The 17,366-nt window shown below is 42.6% G+C and overlaps 2 protein-coding genes across 5 annotated transcripts; one reads left to right on the forward strand and one right to left on the reverse strand.

The window, feature by feature from the left end:
- Positions 1–647: 647 nt before the first annotated feature.
- On the reverse strand, positions 648–9,671 carry rnft2 (ring finger protein, transmembrane 2). Of its 4 annotated transcripts, XM_056592841.1 has the most exons (12): positions 9,520–9,671; positions 9,274–9,351; positions 8,472–9,001; positions 8,115–8,191; positions 7,237–7,337; positions 6,750–6,903; positions 6,436–6,492; positions 4,527–4,676; positions 3,719–3,784; positions 2,630–2,731; positions 2,293–2,428; positions 648–1,972 (listed from the first exon to the last, which is right to left on the reverse strand). In XM_056592841.1, exons 2-11 carry the CDS (start codon positions 9,318–9,320, stop codon positions 2,294–2,296), a joined length of 1,419 nt encoding a protein of 472 aa, XP_056448816.1. In that variant the 5' UTR covers positions 9,321–9,351; positions 9,520–9,671; the 3' UTR covers positions 648–1,972; position 2,293. The 4 variants fall into 4 exon arrangements, with proteins under 4 accessions (XP_056448816.1, XP_056448815.1, XP_056448817.1 ...); XM_056592840.1 differs by having other exon boundaries at positions 649–2,428; positions 9,274–9,382; XM_056592842.1 differs by lacking the exon at positions 6,436–6,492 and having other exon boundaries at positions 650–2,428.
- spring1 (SREBF pathway regulator in golgi 1) lies at positions 9,607–12,739 on the forward strand. Its single transcript, XM_056592844.1, has 5 exons — positions 9,607–10,278; positions 10,370–10,526; positions 11,001–11,152; positions 11,392–11,505; positions 11,972–12,739. Exons 1-5 carry the CDS (start codon positions 10,183–10,185, stop codon positions 12,053–12,055), a joined length of 603 nt encoding a protein of 200 aa, XP_056448819.1. The 5' UTR covers positions 9,607–10,182; the 3' UTR covers positions 12,056–12,739.
- Positions 12,740–17,366: the final 4,627 nt, after the last annotated feature.

Raw genomic sequence — 17,366 nt, forward strand, 5'->3', positions numbered from 1 at the left:
GATGTGTTGGTTACCTGTGGACCAGCCTTTGGCTCTCTTGGGCGACTCAGTATTTGGCCAAGGTCCCACAACAGAAGCATGCTCTGCCACACAACTTCTCGCGTCCCGTTTAAGGACCATCGGGGATCAGTTGGAGAAACAACGGGCTGCAGGGGACAACAAGCGATGCAGACAAGAAGAACAACTAAAGAGACAAAGCAGGCATTTTAAGAGCTTTATTTATACAACGGTCCACCTTGCTGTCCTTGTTCTTCTGGTCCGACGGCGCCACCTGTAGGGCAATAGGTCGACTGACAGCAACACCAGCAACAGGTAAATCCAGGTGAATGTAGTCGCGTGTCATATGTTCTTTCTTGTGTGCCACATTACAACTAGGTGTTGACAGATGTCAAGCATAATTGAATGTACGTGTCTGACTAATTTGGCCTACGTAAAATGGTTATTTTGCAATGTTTTTCTTATATCTTTGTCATTAGATGGTGCCTTCAGGACATGCAGGGGGAACCAAGCTACCAACAATTTGAACTTATTATAAAAGATGCAAACAGGTCGGAAAGGCCGGCAAGTCTTTTTTTTTTTCTTTCTATGAAAACAGGAATGCATATTATTTCGCTCATCAAAACGGTTTGCTATGTTGCGGCATAAACTCTGATGTTGACAACTGAAGCCAAGCAACGCTGCTGACGTCTTCGCAAACTGGCTCTGTAGGACACTTTCATAACACGATGATGTCATCCTCCCCTGATGCAAGGAAGGGAAAACTTAACTCTACTAACTGACCTAATACCTATAATCGTATAATACATCCTTGCACGGAATGGACTGGCGATAACACCTTCGCTGGGCTGGGCTTGTCTGATCGGGAATCGTATATGAAGTGTTTATTTATCGATTATTTGTATTTATTTTCAAAGCACTTAATGCACATTTAGCAGACTGCATTAGGTCGTCGTGTTGCATTGCCCTCGACTTATTGTAGACCCGCTGCAAATAAAACAAAATTCATGTACATATGCAGTCAGCCAGAACGTGTCTTGGGGTTTTTGTTTACAGTATTGAGTGTTCATTTGGTTGCAAGACATTTGATTGTTGTAATTTCTTAATTATTTTACGTGCAATTGTGATAGAACAGATAATTATTAGAAGCATATTCTGTACGTTTTGTTCATGAGGAAAAACTCATTATGTTCTTCTTCTCCTCCAAATGTGTGCGACGTTGTGTTTATACTCTTTCATAAATATTTCATAAGAAAATTTAGTAAAATGAAAAATAAGTAACAGGGTTATGTTCATTACTCTATACCCTTACAGGGTAATTGGAGGTTTTAAAGGGATAATTTATTTCTGTAAATGCTTTTCTATTAAATATTCATCAAAACACTCATACTTAACATACATTCTTTATTGTGTCTGTAAATACGTTTGATCAACGTGTGCTTGGTCATGAAGTGCACTATTTGAAGAAACTGTTGCTATAATATCTACTAATTACAAATAACCAAAACTGTTCCAAACAAGAAGTAAAACGTACCTTGGGTTGGGTCTAGATCCCACAACCCAACTTGTGCTGAGGATCGTAAATTGCATGAATATGTACAGATACAGATAGTATATGCAGGATGAACAGCAGTAGTTAACCACAATAAGAAGACTTAACTTGTATTTATATAGCGCTTTTAGGCACACAACGCGCTTCGTGTGAGATATCCGACCTCCTCCACTACTAGTTTGTTGCACGGCAGTCGGCAGCCCATAGGTGAACAGAATGCTCACCACACACTGGCTCTCACAGTGAAGAGGTGAGGAACGCAATCATCCAATAAGAGATCAGGGATGAATAGGTCGCCATGTGGACAGAGCCTTGGTGGGAATAAGGCCAGGACCCCGGGGTTAGAGAGCGCCGTGGGATCTTTAGTGACCAAAGGGAGTCCAGACTTCATTTTACAGCCTCATTGCAAAGTAGTCTTCAGATCTGAGGTGCAATTGACAACGCTAAATTACAGAAAGTATATGGAGGATGAAGCAGTGTTTAACCCTAGTCGATCTGGAGGATAAACATGCTTAAGCAGTAGTTAACCCTAGTAGATCTTGAGGGTAAACATGCTAAAGCAGTGTTTAACCCTTGTATGTCTGGAGGGTAAACTTGCTACAGCAGTAGTTAACCCTAGTAGTTCTGGAGGGTACACATGCTATAGCAGTAGTTAACAGTAGTAGATCCGGAGGGTACGCATGCTAAAGCAGTAGCTAACCCTAGTATATCTTTCAGGTACACATGCTAAAGCAGTAGCTAACCCTAGTAGATCTGGAAGTGGGCTGATGTCGTGCCGTCCTTCCAGCAGCGCAGGCTCTCGATGACAGAGGAGCGACACAGGGGGCAGGATCTCTCCCGGTCGAACCAGAGACACAGGCAGTCCTCACAGAAAACATGCTGCAGAGACGGGCAGCGGTGAAACACATTAGGATTTACCAACTGAGGAGAAACACACAAATCCACATTCAAAATACAAAGTTTCCAGAATATAAATATTCTTTTTTTTTTATAGTTAATGGGATTGTTGCATAGTAGCTGTTGCTATTTGCTTTATTGTTTTTACTTTTTTAAATCAGGTATAACGTTAAAAGTGTTCACCTGGCACTGAAGCACCAGGGGGTCCGTGAACTCATTCTGACAGATGGAACAGACGTCCCCAGCCTCACCACACTGCTGGCTGCTGGCCCGCACACCAAAACTCTAGCAGGGGTTAAGAGAAATATATATATATATATATATATATATATATATATATATATATATATATATATATATATATATATATGAATACCTATTGTTCTATCCACCCTAGAAAGACAGATTGCTTTATGCAGAATCGAGGGTGGTTGATCATGGAGACAGTTACAAACATACAGACCAAATGAACAAATATAATAAAATGAGTATGTTTGCCTTAGATAAATAGTAAATGCCAGTCCAAACAGACCAAACAGTAATTATTCTCAGATAAACACATTTTCAGAATCTGGATTTTCTTTTGCCAAGTAAGCTTTCACGGGATACAAACAATGTTGATGGTGGGATGGTGCAGAAACACAAGATATAAAATAAAATAATATATATATAACTAGTAAATAGTATGGGTTATGTCTTCACAACATGCGTCTTGGTACTTTCTTGAAGTCACACCTTTTCTAAATGGATGGTCAAGATCACACCTTTTCTTATCAAGATTTTGGCCAACAAATGCCCAGTTTGGCTGCAGTATTTTGAATTGTAAAAAGATGACCAAATATGAATAATAGTAATAACAATAATTCATTCATTTTCTATAGCGCTTTTCAATGACCCAAAGACGCTTACAAAATAAAACACGAAGAGGGAGATGACAATCAGGGGGGACAAGCGGTAGACAGCACAACAGAGAACAGAAGCAAGGTGGAGTGTGATAATAGATAGGGATAGGGATAAGGGTGGTTATGGGTAGGGGAGGTCATAGGCTTGGGAAAAGAGATACGTTTTTAAACGGGATTTGAATATGGGAAGGGAGGAAGACAGGTTGGGGGAGAGAGTTCCAGAGTCGGGGTGCTGTTCGTGAGAAGGCTCAGCCACCAAAGGTTTTGAGTTTGGATCGTCGGACAGTCAGAGTGAGAGTGGAGGAGGATCTGAGGGTTCGGAATACTTTTAAATTTATAATATTTGGGTTTGTCACACAAGAAATCATACCTGAGCACTGCAGAGGATAACCAAGGCCTTGCGAATGGACGACAGTCGACCACAGATGTCAAAGGACTGCAATCAAGACAATACAATTTAAATGACTAATTCTTCAAGCATTGGAATAGCTAGTAGAACACACTTTAAAAAATTGATGACAGTAACGGTAAGCAATGCAGGGCTTTTCCATGTTATTTTTTTACTTGGTCACTCAAAATGGCTTGTGATTCAAATTAAAAAGGGACCAATTGCTTCATCACTGTGTATAAAGGTCAGCCATTGAGGAACCGGCATTGGAGAAAAGTAGTATAATTTGTGTAATACTTATTTTTTATTAATAATACCATTATAATATTATTATATAAACATACAAAGAAAACAGAAGGGTGGTGACATCTGTGAGGGTACGAATACAGAGTACATAAAAGCAAACAGAAATAAATAACATGATCTGCAATAATTGCAAGTAATAAGTGTGCATCCACTCACAGACAGTCTCACATAATAGATGTTTAGCTTTAACAACTAAGAGAAAACGCAAAATCTTGTCCCGCTCGATATGTACAGTATATTTCCTTTGGAATCTGCGTCAACCGTTGCAGAGTTCGTAGTCCAAACAACGTGAATATACCTGTATCACCCAGATCACACAGTGATCTGTGTGCTCTGTGTTTGAAGCTCTCCAACATGTTTAAAGCTCTTTGGCAGAATCTATACAATAAAGTCCTTTTGACAAAGGATTGGTTAAGTGAAGCCAGGGGAGGCGTTACCAGATCGGTTAACATTTGTGCAGGACCTGTTGTTCAGTTTGGTTTACCTTGCACAGGCTGTAGATGATGATGAGCATGGCCCCTAGCATGTAGCTAGAGGAGGGGTCTTCTCCCATGATGTACTTGTACCACAGCTGGATGGGCAGCAGGGCCCGGAACAGCTGGCTCAGCTCCTCCACCAACAGATAGAACTTTCCCTTGGAGACACACACACACAGAGAGACAGAGAGAGACACACAGACACACAACACACACAAACATGTCAGAATCACTTCACTACAAGCTTGCTTAGCAGCATTCCCTTTTTTCTTTTATCTTCATATTTTATTTTAACACACATTGCATGGCGGTTGATGCCTAAAATGCACTAATTAGATGGTCATTAAATGTATCCTACTCGTTGTTCTCTAATACGCATTAGTCAAATAAACATAAACTTGTATAAGAAGCTGCTTATGTACACATTGCTGTTACAGACACTCAAACCACCTAAGGGGAAAAACTATTTCAACACATCTCCAACACTTTCTTTTATTCACTTTGTGACTAGGCCAGAGCACAGAAAGAGTGTCAGAGCATAAGAAGAGCTCCAGTTCTTGCAGCTACCTCTCTATCTAGTCAAGTGCAGTGCGGCGACGTTAACAGCCTAAAACAGTGAGCCCCCCCCCCCCCTTCCAACCTGGCAGAGGCTCAGAGTGGCACGCTGTCGCTGCAGGACCCAGGGCTAGGCACCACATTGCACAGGAAACTGGCAGCAGCACAATCCACCTGCTACCTCGTAGCCACCACGTTAAGCCTAGCCCGGCAGGGCCTCAGATGCCCTCCTCCCCAAATTACTACCACACATCCAATCCCCATCCCAGGCCCAAAGCCCTCATCTCTTAAGTAGATATCGTTTTTCAACTAAGCCTCTGAAAACATTCCACAGGCGTACAGTACTTCAGATGAGCGTTGACGTTGGAACAACAAACAACAAAGCCAGCGATGCCCAAATCCAAACAAACGGAACTCCCGGGTGGCCCCCGGGCGTCCCAGCATGGATAATGACTTCCTGGATGTGCGCTGACAAAGATTAATGACTGTGGGTAAGCAGCTCTAAGCAGACAGGTTGGTGGGAAGGACGCAGACCGCTTGCTTGAGGGCAATTCATCTTGGTTATTGTGGCTGGTATCCCACAGTGCCCATCACACCCACGCAAAAGTAGCTGTCACATTTCCACCCTGGACACCAGCCAAGGAGCTGGAGAGGCTTCATAGCCAGACTTAATTGTGGAGCATCCTGCTTATCTGGATTCAGTTCTTTGTGTTGTCGTTTGGTTTGATCCTTTCCTTCTCCCCTGCATGCAGACAATCACGCACGCCCACACACTGTACGTGTCCTGTGGCCATATTGTGCTTCCTCTCTGCAGAGGAAGTGCTGCGGTTAGGGGTTTTACACAGGCGACTAATACGTAATTTCCGTGGAGTGGAAAAGGAACATTTCAGCAACAAATCTAGAGCACACAAGATGATAAAAATGAATGCCCAACTATAACAATTGAAAACACACATCTGCATAGCTGCATGGAGAGCATGTGTGGATGGGCACGGCACTTTAGAGGAACAACGTGATTTAATATGTTCAAGATGACAACACCAAAGGCTGGTGTTGTCATCTGTGATTAGGTTGCCGTGCTATTGGCTATCTCTTCTTCACACTGCGTCTGCACTCTGCAGCACTAGTGAGTTCGTGGCCCGATGCGGTAATGAAATGGAAAGGCTGATGCATGACTTCATCTAGCCACTACCTGGAAAAGGATGGGCAATATATAGGTCTCCCTGCGCGTGCACATATGTTCGTCTGTGTGTGGGTGTTTGCTTGCACATGTGTGTGTATGCGTGTCCGTGTGCGTGTGTGTGTGCTGAGGAAAGAGGTAATAGTCCAGCTCGAGGGATCAATGACGTTACCACCACAAACCTCCTGGGGGAAGGTGAACACAGTGTCTGGTGGGTGGGTTCTGGAAGGCCCGCAAGTCTGTTAACCAGTGGAAGATTTCATCAAAATACTTTATGATTAAGCGATGAAATTATTGCCGATTTTTTTTTTTTTAAATCAGGAAATGAATTGCCTGATACAATATTTCAGATTGTTAAAGTAAGACCTCTCAAAATGCTTTTCTTCTTAAGTAAGATTAACACAAACATTGGGTTTTTGTTTGCCAAGGTCTTCTGGAACAGCGGAATGCATGTGAAATTAATGCAGACGGGATTGTAGAGGTGGAGAACACCTACTCGGGACTTGAAGGCCAGGAAGATCCTGGGAAGGAAGAGGATGAAGCATTTCAGGCTGATGGTGCAGTACTTGAGGACAAAGTCTGTGATGCCCACCACCCAGATCAGATGGAAGAAGTCAAAGCTGTCGATGTTGGGCTTAGCGAAGATGAGGCTGGAGACAAAAACATACATGGGGGCTTATTGTTAGTTGTTGAGAATAATTATATTAAAAAGAGCTAAATTATAATTACTATTCTGAAATGTATATACAACAAAATTCAGATTCACGCAAATAAATAATAAAACATAGATACAGTGATACTCACAGGACATGAAATGGCAAAAACAGACGCAATCCCTTCATGAAAAATGGAAATGAAAACATAGACAAACAAATAAATACACACCAAAATAAATGAATTACTGAATGAATGACAAAAGTCTAACCCTAACCCCAACACAAAATAGCAAAAATACACAAATTCCTCCTTAACTGTTAAGTTACCTGTTGTACAGCTCCTCTTCACCAAATGTATAATAGAGATACACGATGTTCCCCATCAAGAACACAATGATCCACAGAGCAACCAACACAGAGCGCTCCTCCTGGAGGGATAATTGGGCAGGATGTTGATTGCAACATGAAGCTTTTTATCAAACATTATGATTTTTTTATTTAGTCAACTTAGGGTGCACTCACACTAGGCCATCTGGCCGTGGCCGTTTTCACACCTAACCGTGATCAAATCTGCCAGTGTGAGTGTGGCCAGTCTGGCCAGGCCAGGCCAACTTGGGAGAGGTGTGCTGCTACGGTACGGGCCGCCATGGTACAGATGCTAATGAGCCGACACACGCACACGCACGGCTACGCAACTTGAGCTGGATGACGTATAGTCCATGCGACGACCATGGACATAATAAAGGCGACGAGAATTCTTTCCCATTAAACGGTAAACATGGCGTCAAGCGGTTCAACTGTTGGTTCATGTTGGTCCCATAGAGAAGTCGAGTGTCTGTTAGCCATTTGGGCTGACGCTAAGCAACAGACTCAGCAACATGTGAAATGTGTTCTCTGTGTTGTTGTCCATTGTTGTTAAAACTCTGACTTGCGGCAGACTTTATTATGATGACGTGTTACGACGTGATGACGTATGTACAAGAGCCTACCGTACGGTGGCCGCCAGGCCACAGTTGCGACAGCCAACGGCCACGGCCAGATGGCCTAGTGTGAGTGCAGGCCAGAGAACAATGGGGCCAGTTGAGCACGGTTAGGTGTGAAAACGGCCAACGCGGCCACGGCCAGATGGCCTAGTGTGAGTGCACCCTAAGTCAACTTTTCAATTTTGGTGTTTCCAGGTAATGAGCAAGAGATTAACACATTACCCGTAATGACACCTGGTGCTTGAATCTGGAATTGGCAAAGGCAAATGTGCTGACCATCCCCACGCATACAGCAATACCTGGCAAGAGGAAATGGTTTAAATTGACATGAGACCTCACAATGGAACTTGAGAACTGTCCAGTATCAGCTGAAATGCTTTCGTTGTTATTTTCATAGGGATGCGCGATAAGTGTATAGGAAACTAAAAAACATTACAAAATGTACAGGAAATTGGAAACTTTCATATGTTTAGAATCCCCCTACCTTAAACTAGCGTGCTACATATTTGTATTTTGTACATTCGTTGGTATTACATTATTTCTTTGTCAAAAAGGCTCTTAGGGACCACGCCTAGCTACCTAGCTTATGCTGGAAGCAGACTTTAGCCAACAAGATGAGGATGAAGGGGAAGCCCCTCTGTAGCCAGGTCACCACAGACTTCAGCTCCGAAAGCGCCGGCGCAGGAGTGGACTGCTCCTCCGCCTGGCCCTCCTCCCGGCCCGAGCCATGCCTCTCAGGGCCGGCCGACGCCGCGGCCTGCTGCAGCAGGGACGAGGTCCTGTGCTGCAGCGGCTGCTGGTGGTGGAAGTGGTGGTGGAAGTGGTGGGGCTGCGGCGGGCGAGGAACCATGTAAGAGCCGCCGCCGTCAGAGCGATGTGGGGTGCCGCCGTCCTCCCGTGAGGAGGTGGTCATCTGGATGAAGACGTCCGGGGGGGAGCCCAGCACTAGGCTGGCGGCCTGGAAGGGGGCGGCGGACACGGAGCTGGTGGGGACGCCCACCAGACCGGAGAAGAGCTGCTGGGGGGAGACGGGGGAGTCGGGCTTCAGACAGTCGAACACACAACCCTCGTCCAGGCTGCTCTCTGATCCCAGGGTTTGGCTACGGCTCCTGTGTAGGATTAGAAGGGAGAGATACAAAATAATTGCATTTTGTATGCCTGGGAAAGGACTGATCCTGATGTTGGTACATATAATGCTATACCGGCATATTATTCTGTATAACCTATAAAAAAGTGGCCCTAAAATAAGGAAAGGCTTCATTTAATTTTAATTTGCGACACATACTTGATATTGCTGGTGCATCTGCACTCAGGTCTATAAAATAGGATCACATTGAGAGATAACACCTGCACATAGATAGCCTGCTAAGACCGTCCCCACCTTTCACCGGGCATGCCATCCGTGTTGCTGCTGTGTCTTCTCTGCATGACATGCCGCTCATCAACCCATGAGCCAGTGCTGAGGAAGATGGAGAAGCTGTTGGTAAGGCCTGTAAGGCAACATCCTCGTTTATGCTTTGTCCAATTTAGTGCAAAATACACCGCAACGTAAACATTAATGAAACGGGTGTTTCAGCTAGCCAAAAATGAATGCATTGACGCTCAATTCACACGTTTCATACGTTACCTAGGTCTTTCTTGATATATTTTATTAAGCTAAGAAAAGTGTTTCGTCTTCAGAGAAATAAACGACGGGCTCGTTTTCCTGTAGGACGATAACGTTTACATGACGACACGCCTCCCACATGTCTTCAACCAATCGGTGTCCTCCTCTCACACCACAATTTCCGCGTTGGTATAGTTTGTTGTGATGGCACGTCCAAAGTAACGATAGACCGTAACGGCCTGATGTGTACCGCGTCCTTGAGAGTTTAACCTGCGTTATGCTGGGAGTTGTAACAACACGGACTCGTATTTAGAATATAATTTAGTTTGTAGTTTGTGTTTGACGCCTTCAGCCCCCTAAGAGGAGCTAGGTGGTGCTTACTAATCACAGCTAGCTGGCTAACAAAGCAGCTGTCGTCCGACATCTTCTTGGGGGTCTGATGAGGGATCGTTACGATACTTAGATTACATCCTAGTTGTGTTGTTTAGCTTCTCAAATTTAACATGGGTTAGCTGACGTCGCTTGGAGAGTAGAAAGTATCGTCCTAGGTGTGGAGCGAGTCCAAGTTCCACTTGCCTAACTTGGTCATACAGGAATATTTGGGGTTCACAATATAGATCCTCGTATAGGGCCCCAAGTAGTACAGTTTTCCCTGCTCCTGGCACCTCTTGCCAGGGCCATGTCATGATGGTGCTCCGCCGGCTGCTAAGGAGACGCTGGGTCCTCGGAGTGGTGTTTGGATTGTCCCTAATTTACTTCATCACCAGTACCCTCAAACAGGTACAGCACTTATATATGTTATATAGGTTAAACGTAAACAAAATAAATGCATAAAAAGGTCTACATCTTTATTTTTCTCTGTATTTTGCAGGAAGAGAGAACCATTCGAGACCGCACCCTCTTGGAAGTGAGAGACTTGGACCACCGCATCCCCTGGAAGATTCGTTTCAACTTGGGTAACAGCAGCCGTCAGATGACCCAATGTCGGAACTCCATCCAGGGCAAAGCCCTGCTGACAGACGAGCTTGGTAAGCACATTCACACCAGCAGGGCACCACTAAGTAGCGCTGTGCAAAGATCATGCTCCATCCAGAGGTTGAAAAGTAGCAAGGCCCCCCTAACACATCAGCTATAAGTGTGTGTGTGTGTGTGTGTGTGTGTGTGTGTGTGTGTGTGTGTGTGTGTGTGAGACAAACGTTTTGATTATCATGTACGGTTCAAAACTACTCATCAAGACTGTTTCTTCTGCCACTTTTCACAGTTAATTTATGATGGATTAGTTTAGAAGGTTTGCATATATGTTGTTTCTACAACATCACTAGACGTCACTGAATTAGGCACTGTTAGTGGACTTTTCAATAATTTTCGCAATAATAACCATGGCATAACCGACTGCTGGACAAATGTGCAGAAGAATACCCCACCAAGACCCACGCCGTAGATGCGTTACCGGTCCGGATTGTATTGGCTGATGATTATCTGTCTGGCGTCCTGTGCTGCAGGCTACGTGTGCGAGAGGAAGGACCTGCTGGTTAACGGCTGCTGTAATGTCAACGCTCCGAGCTCCAGGCAGTACATCTGCAAGAGCTGCTTGGCCAACGGCTGCTGCGACATCTACGAGTACTGTGTGTCCTGCTGCCTGCAGCCCGACAAGGTGACCATACCAGAACTGCTGAAGCAGCCGCTTTCACTTGATCTGCAGTATCACACTGTGGTGTGGCTTTCCTTTTGCATATCTTTTGAGGTTCATGCTGGAAATAATTGATTATTGATGACTGGGATAAGAGGTTGAGAAGCATGATTTGTTGCAGAGGAATGAACATCAGAAATTAAAAATGAATTGAAATCTGGTCTGAGATGCTCATATTCCCGCTTTTATCCTTTTGTTTTTAGCAACCACTCCTCGAGCGTTTCCTGAACCGAGCTGCAGAGGGCTTTCAGAATCTCTTCACTGCGGTCGAGGACCACTTTGAGCTGTGCTTGGCTAAGTGTCGGACCTCCTCACAAGTACGTATCACGGGGTGAAGCCCAACGTAAGACGACATGTTGGACGCAAAACCTTTTTTTATTTTTAATTTATGCGTCAAAAATAGACTGGAGTCCTATTTGAACCCAGGCTTTGAAAAACACAGCATCCATCCATTCGTGCTTTGTGAAACAATGTATTATAGTCCTTATTTATGTCGCACATAATTTGGGTTTCAGAGAAGAGGAAAACCTTGAAATAACTAAGACTATGAGTATTGGGATAAAGTTAAAGTCTGCAAACTTAGATTGTTTGTCCTCAGTTTTTTATACTCCACAGTGTAGTGTTCATCAAAGCATGTTTGACCGTACCTGCCCGCTGCTATGAGGGAAAACAGACCTTTTACATTCAGGACATTCAAATATAGAAGCCGTTTAAATTGGGTGTCCCTTTTAGTAATGGATACTGGAACAAAGATAACAGTATATGTGTCCTTCTGTGTTGCAGAGTGTTCAACATGAAAACACCTACCGAAACCCTCAGGCAAAGTACTGCTATGGAGAAAGTCCTCCAGAACTTCTTCCTATATGAGTCTGTTGAGAACGAAGAGAACCGGTGGACCTAGATAATTCCCATGTGGGACCCCTCATCCAAAATACATCGCAACAGCATCAATAAACGGAGCGCCATCCATTTCAGTGTTGGATTACAACCCACTCAGAGAGCCATCCACCTAAAAAATAGCCTTGCATTGAAGAGCTATTTCAAAATCTTGAATTATACTTACACTTCATAAGTGCGTAGAAGGCAACATAAATTCATCTGTGATGATTGACAGGTCTTCAAAGCAGGCAGCTCATCCGTTTCCATTTTCAAGCAGGCCTCGTTTTAAGATGTTTTTTATTTTGGGACATTTTTAATCCAAAATTGTGTCGTCACTTATGTATGTATGGTAACGCATGCTTATGGAATAACTATTTAACAGCTAATGTGAATGTTATTTTCTTGTAATTTATGCTGTGTTTTCACAGATCATTTCTTGTCTTTTGTAAACAAAATAAAGTAAAGCCATTCATAATTGTAAGAAATATATTGAATTCGACAAAAGTCAACATTTTGTTTTTCTAGTTGATTCCAGTATTAATCTGACAGTAATAAATGACATTTCGATGGATGACTTGTTTCAGCTTTATTTATTTTCTCTGGAATCTTTATCATTGATTGTTTCCAAGATGTAGTATTCAGATAGTTGTACTAGCTGAATGGTTATCAATCAAAGCACACAATACAGCCAATTAATTGTGGACAGGGGTGTGCTGTATTTGTCAGATTATAATCAAGTTATGGGATTTGATGCATTGAAGGCAATGCACAAAATACATTTCCATATACCTCTGGAGATCTTGTCCCCGACTAACATTTATTTAGTTAGACACATTTGGGTGCTTTTGTATCACTATTGCAGTTCTCCACCTCTACACTACACTTCATCGCAAAGCACATGCCAAGTGTGAAATAGATCAGATGAACAGTTCTACAGATATGCAAAGGATATTCATACAGAGATGATCTCACTTTATAGGTATATATTATTCATGTTAGGCCCTGTAGAACCTGATAATGGAATAACTTCCCGATAATGTAATAAAGTGCATTTCCCAATAATGTAATACACTTTTAACCAATAATGTAATAAAGTATTACATTAATGGGAGGTTATTACATTATCAGGTTAGCCTTAATTTCGCAAGTCCTGATAATGTAATAATTCCCCAATATTGTAATAATTTAACAGCAGACCACCCATTACTTGGGTTCAAGTGGTGATACTGTGTAGGCAACACTAGCTCAAGAGCTCTAGCGCCACCAACAGATCAAAGTTGAATGTTAATTAACTTTTGGCCCGTTCATCCCTGAGCAGAAATGGTTTTCAGTAGCCAATCTAACTAGTGTCACCCGTAGTAACGAAAAAAATAGGAAAACACTTAATCAGTCAGCTAATGCGAAAATAATCTGCTTCACTCATTTGTTTCTTCTGAAATGACAGTAGCTTTTGATCCTCTGCCAGATGGCAATTGTCAGTTTTCAGCTATGGCTGACCAGTTAGCAAGCTTGGGAATATTTCGCTCATCCACCACTCTTAGACAGGAAATTGTATCTGATTTGGTGGCAAATCCTTTTGGTCTTGACGGCACACCTTTGTTAAATTTTGTTAATGATCAAAACTGGGATGACTACATTAATGGCATGGATGAGTTGGGAACTTATGGAGATCACATCATCACTCTCCAGCGAGCTGCTCAAATTTTCCAAGTTCAGTTTTTGGTTGTTTCTACTCTAGGTGTGGATGCTTCCTCAGTTGTCTCACCATTTGGAGAATATTGTGAGGACTTGCCCACTTTAGTAGTTGGTCATATAGCCGAGGGTCATGGAGATCATTATGTCAGCTTAGATGGCCAAATTAGTCAATATATTAGCGGCATTCAGGAGGAGGAGTCCCACTGGATCACATCTAGAAGACGCATTGAATCAAGTCCAACACATGAATTTGAAGTGAACTCTGGATCTGACCATCTCATAATCCATTCCGAAAACGTATAATAGCTGCAAGCAATGATAAAGGGGCATGTATAGTGGATGGCACCAAGGCTGGTTGAGACCAGGTTTTTTTCCTAGGTTCTAAGCAGGTTTAATGTCAATAAGAGTTTAAGTTAGACACCAGGGTGCTCAAAGATCAGAATGGCAGCCAAATTCTGATGTGCAAAATAGTTTTGGAGCTATTTGGAGAGGTCTGGCAATATCACCAGACATTGAAAAATAAGTTTGCAAATTCACTTATGTGAAGATTTTTGACTACACATTTTCAATATTGCATCGCCCCCTAGATGTCAAAGGTCACCAAATTGTTTGGGTGTTCCCAGGATGATGTCATGACTCTATATACCAAGTTTGGTTAAAGGGTAATTCCGTTGTAAAATGGATTTGGGATACGTTTTGTATGATAACAAGTTGAAACGTTCGTTTTAGAGCACAAAAACAGCATATAGACGCTTTCTTCAGTTGGCTGTTTTTAGCCGATTCTATCAAAACGCTATAAACTTGGAACAATGGGGGCAGTGGTTATGGTAAAAACTAAATCACTATTTTAAACCATTTAAAAGGCTAAAAGTAGCCCGACACTTCTTTGGTAGTATAATAAGGGTCTTTACATATAAAACGAGGCATTGAGAACTTTTTAAGTGTACAAATTGTTTATTAAAAAGAACATTTTATACACACAATACCATCAGTAGATCATCCGTCTACGCCATTTTGTTTTTAAGACTCGATAAGTAGGTTGGCGAACACAGAGCTTGCGTGTTGCTGACGGCTGTCACAATCTCTGTGTTCGTCAATCTACCTATCGAGTCTTGGAAACAAAATGGCGTTGACGGATGATCTACTGATGGTATTGTGTGTATAAAATGTAATTTTTAATAAACAATCTGTACACTTACAAAGTTCTCAATACCTCGTTTTATATGTTAATACCCTTATTATACTACCAGAGAAGTGTCGAGCTACTTCTAGCCTTTTAAGTGGTTTAAAATAGCGATTTAGTTTTTACCATAACCACTGCCCCCTTCATTCCAAGTTTATAGCGTTTTGATAGAATCAGCTAAAAACAGCCAACTGAAGAATGCGTCTATACGCGGTTTTTGTGCCCCAAAATGAACGTTTCAACTCGTTATCATACAAAACATATCCCAAATCCATTTTACACCGGAATTACCCTTTAAGATATGTTAAAGGGTTGCTGAGAAATGGGCTAACTTCCTGTTTGGCAACCTCACCGTCAAGTTTGATTGGCTGTCACAGCCAAGCGCCTTTGAATTTCAAAAAGATGTTGAATGCATGCTGGCTCATGGTCTGAAGGTCATCTGGGCCAAATTTCAAGAAGATTAAACAAAATTTGTGACGAGAGGCCTTTTTCAGGTTTTTGATCAAATCAAAGATGGCGGAAAATCCAATATGGCGGGAAAAAACCCATTAATGATGCATTAAGCTCGGATCGGCCCAAGGCTTCCAGTGATACATCGTTTGTGAAAAACGGATGAATGGGTCAAAAGTTAATAAACATTCAACTTTGACAACTTGATAGTTGGTGGCGCTAGACCTCTTGAGCTAGTGTTGCCTACACAGTCTCACCACTTGAACCCAAATAATGGGTGGTCTGCTGTTAAATTATTACAATATTGGGGAATTATTACATTATCAGGACATAAAATAAAGGCTAACCTGATAATGTAGTAACCTCCCATTAATGTAATACTTTATTACATTATTGGGAAATGCACTTTATTACATTATCGGGTAAGTTATTACATTATCAGGTTTTATTAAATTTTCATGGACTCAAGTGCAGATTTTTATTAGATTATCGGGGTTATTACATTATCGGGAATTTATAACATTATCAGGTTCTACAGGCCCTGCTGTTTTTGTTGGGGTAGGCAGCTGATATAGAAATCAATCAATGACATTTTCCTAGCAAGAGCTTGGAGGCTCTGATATGGAGTCTTAACATTTTTAAGATTATAATTAAACAATAATGAATAACTTAATTTGACAACAAGGAGGGCCACATGAATCTTAAGTAGAGTCCAGTGGTTGACTTGCATTGTTGAGATGGGACTTTGACAGCCATGACTGCCATATTACTGTGGGGTGTCCATCTGTCCAGAAGATTGCAACTCATTTTCAGTGATTGGATTCTAAACTGCTGGCACCTTTACCATGATTCTTATCTGCTTCTGGTGCACCCCAGGCAACAGGGAGCTCCCACTTGGGAAGGGCGTCTGGAGTAAAACAATTAATCACGCTGATGGCAGAGGAAACAAATTCTATGTTGTAATTAGGAACCACATCAGAGCCTGTTCTCATTTTCCTCTTTGGCAAGATGATTAATTACCATCACATTGGGACAGTTTGTCACCTTCAAGTAATCATTTTTCTTGAGCGATTCCAGCGTCCATTCACATGTTTAGCATTGTAAAGCGATAAAAAGGAAGATTTTGTTCTTTAAGGAGATGTATTTAAATTCCTGTTTAGAGAAGAAAAGGCCCAGGACTGTTGCTTTACCCCTCACCCCATTTGGACACTACTGCCCCATTCAAAGACTGCCCCATTCAGACACTGCTACTGCCCCATTAAGACACTGATACTGCCCCATTCAGAGACTGCTACTGTCCCATTCAGACACTGCTACTGACCCATTCAGACACTACTACTGACCCATTCAGACACTACTACTGTCCCATTCAGACACTGCTACTGACCCATTCAGACACTGCTACTGACCCATTCAGACACTACTACTGACCCATTCAGACACTACTACTGACCCATTCAGACACTTCTACTGACCCATTCAGACACTACTACTGACCCATTCAGACACTGCTACTGACCCATTCAGACACTGCTCCTGACCCATTCAGACACTGCAACTGCAGAGACTACTACTGCCTCATTATGAGAATGCTACTGCCCCATTCCGACACTGCTACTGCCCTATTCAGAGACTGCTACTGCCTCATTCAGAGACTGCTACTGGCCCATTCAGACACTGCTACTGCCCCATTCAGACACTGCTACTGCCCGATTCAGACACTGCTACTGCCCCATTCAGACACTGCTACTGCCCCATTCAGAGACTGCTACTGCCCCATTCAGACACTGCTACCACCCTATTCAGACATGGAACTCTCTACCACCCGACCTCCGAAACTGTGACTCTCCCCATTTTCAAAGCACAACTAAAAACCCACCTGTTTCGGACTGCCTACTCTCTCTAACCTCCATGCTTCCTGCCATTCTGCCCTATGTATTTTAACTTATTATGTTGTCCTTTCTATGTCTA

The sequence above is a fragment of the Gadus chalcogrammus genome, chromosome 6, assembly GCF_026213295.1.
Source record: "Gadus chalcogrammus isolate NIFS_2021 chromosome 6, NIFS_Gcha_1.0, whole genome shotgun sequence".
Lineage (NCBI taxonomy): Eukaryota > Metazoa > Chordata > Actinopteri > Gadiformes > Gadidae > Gadus > Gadus chalcogrammus.